At 35.9% G+C, this 13,617-nt stretch overlaps 1 protein-coding gene across 1 annotated transcript in view; it reads left to right on the top strand.

Annotated features, from left to right (window-relative positions):
• Positions 1-13,617, top strand: part of SEMA3A (semaphorin 3A) — a 171,791-nt gene that overhangs the window by 45,671 nt on the left and 112,503 nt on the right. Inside the window, exons 3-4 of the mRNA XM_086474513.1 lie at positions 7,939-8,096; positions 10,816-10,878. Coding sequence (XP_086330639.1) covers positions 7,939-8,096; positions 10,816-10,878 — 221 coding nt within the window. The remainder of the gene's footprint in view (positions 1-7,938; positions 8,097-10,815; positions 10,879-13,617) is intronic.

Below are 13,617 nucleotides of genomic sequence, written 5' to 3'. Positions count from 1 at the left end.
TGTGATATGATATTTAATGAGATAAGGATGGTACTGTTTATAGATAAGGTAATTCTTGAAGTGACAATTACCCACAACTTCACTTTCTTGATAACCAATACAGGTTCTACTTGTTGAAGACTAACTTTCCAGTGGTATCATACAAATAGTTGAGAACTGATGAACTGCTAACTAGATCTGATAACTGAGTTATTAATGAGTGGGATTCAGCTGGCTGTTTACCAGTGCTAGCTCAGGTGGTGCAATTTGGGATCATGCAGTGCCACGTTGAGCTAACCAAGCTCACTGAGGATATATTGCCCAAGGTAGAGGGCTGAGTTAGTATGCCTACAGTGTTTCTGCTATTTAAATTAGCATGTTTAGAAACCATTCTCATTAGCTCAGTATTTTGACATATTATTTTGCCACATTTTAGAAAATCTTGAAAGGTATAGATGTTGTCCTTAACAGCTGGAGGCTCATTGGTACAGTGCATCACTTGCATTACTTCTCCCGAGCATTCCTTATACCAGCCCAAATGGGAGGTAGCAAAGATGTTACCTACTCAAATCGTAAGCCAAATAAATTTTCCCTTAGACAGATAATTGCTTAATAAAACCAGATCCTGGTCTCTTTTCACCATCATATATTTCTGTCTGATTCACCACACGTAAAATAATGCTATGGGTAAGATTTCTTGTCTGTGATTTTGTACCAATGTTGAGCTTAAATACGTGCGAAGTTCACAGTTCAATATGTGCCATAATCTTTCTCACAAAGCCAAATTCATAATATGGGTTGTTACAATAATTTTATAAATATATGAAGTCAAGTTTTACAAGTCTTTGTTTAGCTCAGAGTCTAATATTTCTCATGTTTTAGAAGGAAACAACTGAGGGATAATAGGGATAATCTGGATTCACTTTTAGAGAAAAAAAAAAGGACAAATAATTCAAATACTGGAGGTAAAACAGGTTGGCTTTGAAAATCTTAATGTTTTATGTCTTTGAAATATCATGTGACCCCTTCAATTATTCAAATCAAGAACACTTTAAGGGCTGTCATGTAGCTAAATAGTGATGACATTAATGAGCTAAAATCTTCTCTCAGTTTTACAGTATAAAAAACATATGCATCAGTATTTTGAAGTCAAAGGAGTTCATGCTTATGCTGGTGCAACTGAAACAAAACATTGGTGCAACATTCCTCTTTCCAAGTATCTGGTTTTAATCAAACTATATTCATGGTCCTCAAGTTTTCTTTGCTGCAGTGGAAGGTAGGCAGGAGTGTTTCATTTAAAATGCTTGGTTTACATCATGAGTGCACTAAAAACTGTATATCTTCTCCTAGCTACTTCTAATTGATAAATTGTAATGAAAGCATAGTCCCCTGAACTATGTTTCTGAACTACATGTTCTCTCAGAAACAAAAGTCTTACAGCAAAAAAATGGTTGTTTTTTTCTCCTTCCAGTAGAGTTCAGTGAAACCGGGTGACTGGCAGCTGTTATGATAAGGTAGACGAAGAGGATGAAAGCTGGGACTGATTGAACAGCTGTGAGAGGCTCTGTTCCAATTGTATTTTGATTACTGATAAGATAACCCTCCCTTTTCTCCCAATGATTTATCTCATTCAAATTACAATAACACTGAGTTGCCATCAACAACAAGTGCTGTGTATTTTCAAGTTTATCTGGCTCATAACAGCAAGAATCGAAAGGTGCTGATTACAAAAGTTTTCATGTTACATTTCTAAAAATGGATAAAACACATTGCACTATGTGATCTCATACACATGTTTTTTTTTTTCCATTTCAGATAAAACTGGTCACTTTCTGATATTCCCAAGCAGTGTAATTATAAAATTATGTGAAAGCATAAGATTTGAGGGGGGGGGGTGTTGAAAATTTTCTGTATCTTTTTTCTTCGGATCCTAATATGAAATCAAAAGCTATTTGCTAAAAATAATTTGGAAATATTGAAAGAGTTTGGATGTTAGTAAAAGACTGATAGCCTGACCAGTTAAATTAAAAGATGTAACAAATTAAAGATTTCTGCATTTTTTTCTTTTTTCTCAGATGAAATATTAAACAACAGATAAGTTAGCTGTCCTTTGTTTTAATTAATTCCTTTGAAGAAGTTTGAATTATACCATAGACTGTCAACAAGATTCTTATTTTTTCTTAGAGTGGACAGCTGAACCATCCTCCTTACTAAGCGCTAGGTCCTAAAGGTACCAGTGATGACTGAGGTGTAGATGAAAAAAAAAGTAAGTGAGGTATAAAGTAGTCAAATCCTGTGGGGAAGAAAAGAAAAAAAGTTATCCTTCCGGCCATATGCCATATTACTAAGCATTAGATTTGTGATGGGGTCAAGCTCACCTGACTTCAGACACTTGACAAGCCCCCATCTGAGTTAGTTCCTGTCGATTCTTACAATATATGGAAATAACCCACTGAAATATCCCACTGTGTACATGACAGATGTTGTCTCTTTCAGATGGGGAACGGACTCACAACAAACCTGGTGCCTTTTCCCTGCTTATATCCCTGGTTTTCCCAAATAAGCTTTACTGGCTAATGCCTTGCAGGAAGTTGTCTTGATTTCCTGCCAGTCCCTGTCTTTTCCTTAACTGTCTGACAGGGGCAGACTTCACAACCTACACTCAGAGCAATAAAATGGGGAAGCTACAGGAGAGGTTGGAAGTTAGAATATCCACTTCTTTCATTTCATGGTAGAATTAGTATCTTAGAATTCAGCAAATAATCACTCAAAGAGTAATGACTAATTTATAGCTGGGGTTATTTAGACAGATATACATGCTGATATACAGAACAGGCACAATATGCATCTGTGTAAGCAACAAATGCATGCTCAAACATGCAGCCACCTGATACTCTGTAGCCAAAGTAAAAGCCTGGCGAGAGAAGAAGGAAATGTTCTAGCATGACGTTGTGGGAGGCATTGCTCACAATTCAGCAAAATCCCTGTTTGATGGCATAATATGCATTGACTCATCTTTTATCTACTGCTAGGAGATATACAGAGAGATCTTATCACTGCTGGCAAAGGAATGAAGGCCAAGAATTTTGTGCAACCAGCAACCCACTCATTTGATTCACAAGCGTGTTATGACGAGCAGAACTGCCTGTATAATCCAGTCGCTCTGCGGAGTCACCAGTAATAGGACAGGGACAGATCTGATTCCTAGTGAGGAAACTGGGAGACCTTTCCTCTGATTTTTCTAGAAATTGATATGGCCCTTTGATCTTTATCAACAAAAATATTCTTGGCTAGCATGTTATTGCCAAGTCTGTAACAGGAACACAGGCCAAAACTCACAAATTTTCTAACTTGTTACACAGACAAACTCCCTCTCCCCAAAAAGATAGTTTGCCTGGTAGTAAATAAGTAAAAAATAAGATTTTCTTTTGTTATGTTCTCCTCTTGACAAACTCTGCTGAAGGAACACAGACACAAAACAAGGTTTACAGTGGATACCAACCATGGATAAAGCAAACCTCAGGATCTGCCTGGCTTTATTCTTCTTAGCTATGGCTGTGGTTTTCTGTCTTATTCTTTAATGAAAAAAGTGTCATAAAAATAAACCAAATCTACATTCCTTGTGCATGCTTATCTCCGTGGATTTCACTGCAGGAATTTGGCCCTCTGTGTGTATACATACTATTCAGTTGCAATTCCATTAGCAAATTAAATAACCATGTATTAAAAGGAAGGCAAGAGTTAGGGGCTGTTTTTCTTCTGTAAATTTGCCAGCTTGGTCTGGCAAAGTGAATGTTCTGATGCAAGTCAGACTGGATCACAGAAACATCAGTTAATAGAAGAAAGACCATGCAGAGTCTACAGAAAGGCATACTGAAAAAGGTCAAATACTTCAAGCTTGGATACTGGCAGAGAAAGGAGAATAAGATGGAGCAAGCAAGTCAGGACTGTGAATTAAATGTAGTTGAAGTGAAGTGGTTAAATGGAGAATCTAGCCCACAAACCTTGAGAAACTCAATATCCAGCTGGTTTCAGTGATCTTCACAAGTGAAAACTCATTATAATATGATGTTTTTTTAAGATACGATGCATTTCAAACCGTTAGTTTGGTCACCTGCAACACTCTTAATAAATGTGGGAAGCAAGCACCAATAACAAAAGCAATGAAGTCTTTATTACCTTCGAAATATCACCACCCACTCTAAATCTACCTCATACAGCATTTTATAGACAACACTACAGTCATAATGTGCAGTGGTTAGCTTTATAGGGTTCATTCATTCCTGTTGAAAACAACAGGCATGACTACAGCTGAGGATGTGTCAAAAGGAAATAAGAAAATGCTCTCTGAGCAATTACTGAAGAAATGGTACTTGGCTGCAACAACTGGTGGAGTAATGTTACCATCTTTGAAATAAAAATAACTGGACAAAGCATAGATGAAGCAAAAAAAAAAAATACTTTCAGTGCAGACATAGGTCAGGGATATGCCAACCTTTAAGAAAAAGAACAACACCACATGGAAAATAATTAGAGTGTGTATAGTAGACAGTATTAATTTCATTGACTTATTGAAGGCATTCATCATTTTCCTTTTTGTTGCAATGCTATCTTTGTTGTAAATCTTCATTTATATTAGCACTCATCAGCCATGTACCTTGCCAGCATGACTGACTGACACTTTACAGAATTGAAGGATGTCAGCGCCCTTCTAGGATTGTGCCCTGTCACAGCTTTTTCTGTCATTCTCTCAGTAATAGTCACTGGCTGGATACTGAAAAGTGACTGGATGGTAAACATTTTGAAACTAATGAATTTGAGGAAGTGGAATATTTAATTTGTATTGATTGTGCAAATGCCATTGCTTTGTTCTTCAACAGCCTTTTCCAGAATGTCATGTGAAGCCATGCTCATCACTGGAAGAATACATGTATGTAAGTTAGAATAAACAGCAGAGGAACTGCAGAGATTATTCACGTTTTTCATCTCTTAGTTGTGATGTAACTCAATCCTAACTAAATTAGTAGTGAATGACAGTCATTGACAACCAAATGACATTTTTCTCCTCAACCTGTATTCTCAACCTGATTCTTGATAGGGAGAAACCTGATTTCACATAATTTGAAATACACTGCTTGGAATATGCTTAGGCCTAATCTTTTGGGCAATAAACCCTGGAAATCTAGCCACGTCTTGCAAAAGTCAATAATGGGACAATACGATAGATACTGGATTAAAACCCAGGAGAGAAGACCTAATCTTAGAGAAGGCAATAGAATTTAGCTTTTAGTTTGACTTTAAATTGCATGTTCATAAAAAACCCCACCAGTGTTACCTTTAAATTTGTTGCATGCTCTACAGAGTCACAGAAAGTTAAGAGAAAAAAAAAGATATATATATATTTCCCTGCACAGCTACACCTGGTCCTTTTAAGTTATACTGTGGAGACATATGAACAATGAAGATGATGATGTAATTTACTCTTGGCCATAATAAACCTTAGACTCCAATGTTATGATCTGGCATTTTTCATGAATATTAGAAAGAAAACGTCAATCACGTATGTAGATGTGAATATTTAGAACTCTGCATTAGCAAAATCATATCAGGATTGTTTTAAACCAAGTAGCTGTGTGCCTATCTGATCTTATTTCCTTTTATATCAGTTCTACATTTGTTCAACATTGACTTCAGCAAACACTTGTCTTTACGCCACAGTCACAAAGGGCAGAATCGTACCTATGTGAGTTCAAAGCAAGAAAGATGAAAAAATTACAAAGGTTTTTGACAGCTATATTATAAGAAAAATGATCAGGTACAGATGACAGCAAAGCATTTCTAGCCAAGAGAGTTCTAAGAGAAGTTAAGCAATCAATCATCTGCATCTCTCACTATTCAGTGAGTCGACATTCAACATCTGAATCAGTCATTACAATGTAAAGAGAATTAGTAAAGTCTCTAACAAAATGCAAATAAGTGAACTGGAGGACAATACAGTCAAATTCTAGAACCTGGCAGGAAGCCAGAAGAATTATTTTGACAAGACTGCTTGGGGTGATTTGATTTCTTCTTGTTATGATTTTTTTTTTTTTTTTTTTAAAAAAAAAAAAAAGAGAACTTCAGTCTTGAGCAGTAGAAGTTTTAAAAACTATTCTGTAATACAAAAGTATAGTTACATTTAGCCAGAAAAAAACACAGAATAAGGAAAAAAATATAGTGCATTCTCTGACACTTTGCTACACTACTACACAAATTAACTCTTTTTGGTGCTAGTGAAAGTTTTTCCAAATAAGTGCAAAGAATACTGGGGCAAAGCTGGCTTGATTGGTACGCAACTCTTAGTGTCATCTTTATCTTCCTTGAATATGTTGCCTACTAATTTCTTGCCATTATTGGTTATTATCCTGTTTCAAAATCCACTTGATATAAATGAATGTGAAAAATAGGTTTAACATCTGTGGGACAACTAAGCTGCAGGTGCTGAAATTCTGTAAAATTATAAGCACCACTATTATGTAGGTCCAAAAAAGCCCCACCTTAGTCTTCCTTGTTCTGGTTAAAATAACAGAAGGGGGAAAAAAGAAGGAAAATAAGTTTATAAAGAAAATTAAGCAGAAGCTTCTGTTAACAGCAGCTTCACCTTGATTTTTAGCAACATAGGGGATTCTGTCTTACACTCACTCATCAGTTGGAGTAACAGTGGAAAATAGGAGTAATCTTACTGATAACCGAAAAGTCATAGCAGGTAGCTGCACTGTTAGGCAAATCCTACGCATCCAGGCATTCGGCAGCTGTTTTGAGAGGCAAGACACGTGTCCTTGGCTTGCACAAATGGCAGAGCTAACACAAACATTAGATACCTGAAGGTCTGGCCATGCCCTCTAGTTATCTGCCTTTGGATCCCGATGTATTTTCTCCCTTTCTCATCTGTCCTAGTGGGTGCTGCGTGAGGAGCTACACTGGCATCAATGGAACTGCTCCTAAAACTGTGTGTTTGCTTCTGTTCATCACAAGGTCGAGGCTTGAACCACACAGGATTTGTAATCACAGGGAAAGTTTCTTATTGATGACTTACTAGTGCAGGCATGCCTTGAAATGATAAAGATGAGCTTTGGTCTCAATATGAATGTGGACAGGCAGGAATAAAGAAAGAATGTTCTCACAAAAGTTTATACTCGTATGGTCTGTAAAATCTTACAGAAAAAAATATTTTTAAACAGTCTCAGGAAAATGTATATGTCTTTGTTAATGTTTGTGAATAGCTAAGAGGATTCTGTGGATCTTTGTGCTTAAAAAAAACCCTGTCCTTGGCAAGTGCAATGGGTCTGTGAGGAGTATGAGAACTAGAAAATTTTTCTTGAGTTTAAACGGAAGCAAAATTACTTTTTCTAATTTTATTCTTGTGATAGATAAATACACAATCCCAGACAAAGGAACAACACACTGCCTGTGTCATTAAGCTAGGAAATAATAATACATGTAAGAATAGATTGCATATGTTATTCTATCTCATCAACTAGTAATTCTTATCCCCTTCCTCATAACTTACAGATCCATATGAAATAGTTTTGTATGCTGGAAGTATCCAGAGATTTTCTGTTCAGATGTGTTTTTTGTGAGCTGGTCATCCTTGGGTTTATCCTTGTAAACCTCATTAATTGAACAAAATTGAACTTTGTCCAACAGTTGATGAGTTACATGGATAGAATTTTACCACCTAAAACCTCATACAGGCTTTTAATTGATTTCTCTGATATTTTGACCTTTGTTTGTGAGGAGCTGAATCTCACAACAGTTTGGGTACTTGAAATAAAAACATTCGTGGGTGCAAGTACATAATGCTTTCACTGGTTTCTACTCCATAAGTATAATTTCCTAACATGAAACCTGTACAAGTCAAAATATGTCTGTATTTTATTTGACCATATTAATAATGAAAACATTACTTTTATCTTACAGAAATGTTGGAATCCAACAATGTAATCAATTTCCATGGACTAGCTAATAGCTCCAGTTACCAAACTTTCCTCTTGGATGAAGAACGCAGTCGGCTGTACGTTGGAGCAAAGGATCACATATTTTCTTTCAACCTGGTTAACATCAAGGAATATCAAAAGGTACTTTCATTCATGTTTTGTACAATGCAAATATATACTTTTAATGTTGCAGAATTGTTGTTACTGACTATATTGGGCGCTGCATGAATTATGTGATAAGTGTTTGGATGTCAGGAATACTATTACAATAAAAACATTAGCTGACTATGAAGAGAAATTTATGATCAGCCTATAACCTATGACTATATAATCCACAATACTTTTTTCAGACTATGAAAAAGTAAATGATAAGTGGATAATCCAGCTATTTCCCAAACAAGACATACTTTCATGTTTACTGCAAAAATACCCGAACAACTATTATGACAGTTTACAGAAAAAGGCCTTATTAGTCTGTATTTGTTTGGAGATAGAAAGAAGCTGTTTTGGAGTCCGAGTGCTGATTTCTCTCTTTTAACCCAGCACTTGTAGGCACTCTGTTTCTGCTACTTTCAAACCAAAACAGATTCAGTATTAATAAAGGGAATAGGTCCATAAAATCTTGCCATTCTTAATGGAGAGTATAATTTTCCCATAAAAGCTGGTGATGAATTAAAAGCTGACAAACAGTTCAGTGGTGTTCTTTTGTTAGAGTCTGAAGAAACAATATCAGTTTTACTTTATTTTAATAAGACAAAATGCTAAGAAGGTAAACAGTGGTTTGATTTGTTATATTAAGTTTTTTGATGGCACATTTTAAAAACCAGAGAGTACCCTTTTATGAGAGATATATTGCTTCAATACCCAGGGATTATTTTTTTTCTTGGTGTTCCTGACCTTTTGCCCGTTTGACTATTAGCTTCCTAAGATGATAGCAATAAATACCTTGTGTTTTCTGTTCAGAGGGAAGACAGGCTATTCATTTGTATTCTCTAAGGAAAAAGGATAAAAGGAAAACTGGGTATTTTCTTTTCTATTCTCTTTAGAGCAGCTATAAAGGAAACTAGCTATTTATTTGAATTCTCTGAGGGATTGATAGCTTAATGCAAAAAACATCTGGAATAATTAAAAGAAAGAAGGTGTTTCCATTGCAGAAAGCAGCTATGTAGAATGGGAGGAATTGCATCTTACATACCTACGTATTCAGATGCCTTTAGAATGGTATTTGAAATTATATACAAATATTACTGTATTAAATAAAGAATTGCTGTTGGTAACATGGAACTGAATGTTTGCAACAGACTCAAAGAACAGACTTGCAATTTAGACTTTAGATTTAAGAACAGACAAAAGGCTTAAAATTTGGAGATCTGCTTATTAAAGACAGAAGGGTCATGGAAGAAACTTAAGTCAAAATTACAGTGTGGCCAGTGCTGCACTTGAGCTTAAGCTTCACCAATTGTTGCTTCCACCATGTAAAAAAAGAACTAAGGTTTCTGTCTAAATGTTGATAGCAACGTATGACTCCAAAGGAGCACAATGCAAAAAGTCAAAATTTCCAGTCTGTTAAAGCCAGTTCTATTTATCTGACTTTCAAACCAAATTAGAGAAAAATATTATGATGTGAGAATAAGGACAAAGAACATCTAGCCATTCATTTTACAGATTAGAACACTGGTTTGAATAATATAGAAATCCTTGCCCAAAATTTGAACTGAAGTTGAACTGGTCCTTTTGGTTAATGTTTTTCAACCTAGTGAATTTAAATTTTCACATGTCTGTGCACGTTTTAAGCTGAGAATAGTAACAGGAAGTAACAGGAATCCTTTGAGAGAGAATGTGCTCATAAAATTCTCGGCCTTATTTTATAGACTTAAGATATTTGATTACTGTTTGGATTTCATTAAGTTTTAAGAAAATTTTTAATTTAAAAACGTGGCTGCAAACTGTATTTTCAAATGTCATACATAACATCTCCTTCAATCTCTTCTGTCATCCATATTAATTCTTTTTCCATTTCTTTTTGAACACTTTGCCTTTTACTTTCTTTTAACAAACTATATTGAACACCAAGGCTGTAATCCAGACTTACAGCCATTCATATTGCATTATCTGAGGCTCCCAAATGAATAGCCTGGCATTTTATGGGAAGATCATGTTTTATTCTATATGTAATTCCTAAAAGCTTTTCAAAAAACCATGAATAATTGACTGTGAGGGTCTCTGGATTTTCTCTGTATGAGGTGAGATCCATTTTCTGCTAAGCAAACGCTACAGTAAAGCTAGGTTTAGGTTTAGTTGTGTTAGCGTAGCTCTATAGGAACAGCATAAACATTTCTATTTTGATGGTGTGATACTTTTCAAATACTATGGCTTCTTTTTTGATATTTAATTAACTAAACCTAGTAAAAAAGTGAACTGATAGATATGATGAAGAAGCAAACCTCATTCCTGATGCTGTAACTCTAACCTGAGATCACATTTGACATAGATCCGATTTATTATTAGTAAGTATCTGCAATTTTTTGCTCTCAGTCTCCATTCCATTCCATCGGATCTAAAACAGTGAAAGAACACTCATTTAATGGAGAGTCAACCCTCTTATTGTTAGTATACAAGATTCACTGCTGAGATTCACAATACAGACTGTATTTCAAGATTTTTTTTACTGTGATTCTTATTATCTCTATTTTGCTGCTATAATTTCATTTCTTTATCGTCAAATTGTATGGAAGAAAAGGAAATAAGGAAAAGAATGTGGAAAGGAGAAACTGGGTAAAGACTCTGTAGCATTTGGTCTGCAATTTGTGATTATCGAAGCACGAAATAACACAACGTGATTTTTGTTCTGTGTCTTTAGATTGTTTGGCCTGTATCTCATTCCCGAAGGGATGAGTGCAAGTGGGCTGGAAAAGATATTCTGGTAAGTACAAATCTTTTTAGAATTTTTTTCTTTTATAAAACATTGTAAATATTTTATTATGTCTTATTGTGTTAATTCTTAAAGTATTTTTCCTCCCCTGTGAGGTCACACATCTGATCATCACTTCAGTCTTATCTCAGCCTTCTTATTCAAAATAATGACATTTTGTCTTCGTGACCAAGCATTTAAATTTATAAATGGAAATTATGCAAATGAAATAAATTTATCTACCAAAAAAAAAAAAAAAATAACCCAACAAGAAAGAGAAGGGAGGAGAAACATCAAAATGAGAAACATCAACCCTTACATACTTGTCTTCTGATCTCACAGCAGACAACATTTTTACCCATTTTTGCCCTGCTCCAGGTCCCAGTTCTACAGTGAATTCCAAGAAGTGCTTTCTCTTTGTGGCGTCTCACTGGAGTCAGTGGGTTTCTCTGAGCTCTTTCTTGCATGGAGTTCATAGCAAGATTGAGGTCAAAGTGGTTTTAACATTCTGCGTCGTTTTTGGTGCCTCAGGAAAGACACCGTTATGCTAGGCATAATTTTCTGTATATTTTCCCTCATTCCTGTGTACATCTTACTGACTGTATTTATGAGGTAGGAGAGGCATAGCCAGTAACCCCCAAATAATAGTAATTCCACACTGATAATAACTGTCTTCTTTATAAGAACAACATGGAAATGGGAAGACAGGGCTGAAGAAGGGGAAAAAAAGATAAAAAATGCATGCATGCAATAACCCAAACAAATACTTGCAGAGCATAGCCAAATGGGAAATCATTGTGGTTGCCAAGGTATAGCTGAAAGTGGAACTTGGCCCCGTGTGTATATGCTATTGGCCTGATTTTCAGAGATGATTCTGTAAAATATTCATAATGCCAACCATATGCCTCTAGAGAGCTCCTTTTGAATAATTTCCTAGGTCATAATAAAAATAGTTTCATCAGTCTTTACCTAGGCCATAAAGGACAGTTGTCTTCATAAAAAGCCGTTTGGGAACAGTAGAGGTGGATTAGGTAAAATATGGGCTAAGCTATATCTGTGAAGGGACAGCTAAAGTGCCAGATACTTGTGCTATCTCATTACATAGAAATAATACATTTAAATTAATCCATCTTCATGTTCACAAATAATTTTCAGGAGTACATTGCAAGGTGAGGACTTGAATATCTAATATTCAAGGTTAAAAAAAAATAAGGTTGGTGTTAAATGTCTGATAAAATTAACTAACCTTGCAGCTTGATTTTATACTAAGTATTATGATATTACATTAAGTAGATTTTTTTATAGCTGCGGTTGAAACCTAGAAAATTAATAAGAGTTTCAGTACTTAAAATGAAAGTATACTCTTATTTTTTAATAATTATTTTTAGAAATTTACAATAGTAAGAAAGAGTGTGTTTTATAAATTGCACTAGGCTAATCACAATCCATTCATCGTAAATAGAGACATCATTACTCTGGAGTGAGATGGGAAGTTCAGGTCCCCATCCTCTTGACTATTTATGCTGTACCTATTTTATTTGTCCTGATTCCTGTGGTATTAGGGCAGCTACACCTGCTGATCATAAGCAAAAGCTGAAGCCAATATCACACCCCAATGCTGTGTGTGACCCTGGTGCATTGGCTGCCTGCTCCGATCCCATGCGTTAGAAGCAGCGCTCCCATGAGCTGGTGGAAAAGAATAAGGCAGGACAGGAGCACAGAGCTCGGGACACAGTGCAGCCCAAACTGAGGGTAGTACAGCATGTTGCTATTCAAATGTTGCTAGAATCAGATAATGTTTTCATAAACATTTCTCACATATATGGGTTGTTGGGGCTGCTTTTGCTTTCCTTTTTTAATTTTCAGACTTTACAAGTGTGGGTGAGAAATAGAGAAAAATAAATGCATGCATAGGTCATATGTAATGTGGGTTCGGTTTTGGCAGGCAAGTAGAAAGATGGAATATATATCTTTGTGTGTTCAGGTCATCATCTTTAAATATTTACAGCTACCTATTCTTGCCATAAAACAGTGCATTACAAACTAAGTATTTAATGTAACTGCTTTAAATGTAATTACAGATAAAGATTACAGATCATTTGAGAAACTTATTACTCCATCTCATTTGTTCCTTAAAGCCGTTGTCAGTACCTTGGGAGTGTGAAATGTAAAGGCCATAAAAACAGCTCAACAGACTCCCATTAGAGGGAACAAGAGAAATAGAGGACAAATAAAGTGGCATACAAAATATGCTTGATTTAATACTGCTTTCAGCATGTACACTGCTAAGATATTAGACACCCTTCATTTCTGACAGTTCAAAACTTACTACATGACAGTCTATACTTCTACGTAGAGGTATTTTTTAAAAACTTTTTTTAATTATTGATCTCCAGGGGAAGTCAGTGCTGAAAATGCGAGTCCCCACTAATAGGCCAGGTGCACTGCAGCAGCTGCAGCACCAGTATAACCCCCGCTCTGCCCCACTGCTAACCTCGGCTATGACCTCTGAGATTTCCTCTCATAATTATAAGAGGTAATTTACTGTCGTTTTCACTCCTTCAGAGGGATTCCTTGTACTGACGCTGTCAGTCATGCCAGTCTGGGCGCAGCAGGTTTGGAGCTTAGGACAGTCCACACGGGATTTGAGGAGAGCGGCTGACTTGGGCTGTTCCCGCTCTCCTGATAACCCTTTGTTCCTTAAGCAGTCATTTTCATTTCTGTTTCTTAAAGGGCTTAGTATATGTTAAT

The sequence above is a fragment of the Leptosomus discolor genome, chromosome 1 (assembly GCF_034619465.1).
Source record: "Leptosomus discolor isolate bLepDis1 chromosome 1, bLepDis1.hap2, whole genome shotgun sequence".
Lineage (NCBI taxonomy): Eukaryota > Metazoa > Chordata > Aves > Leptosomiformes > Leptosomidae > Leptosomus > Leptosomus discolor.
This window is presented reverse-complemented; position numbering and strand designations above follow the sequence as displayed.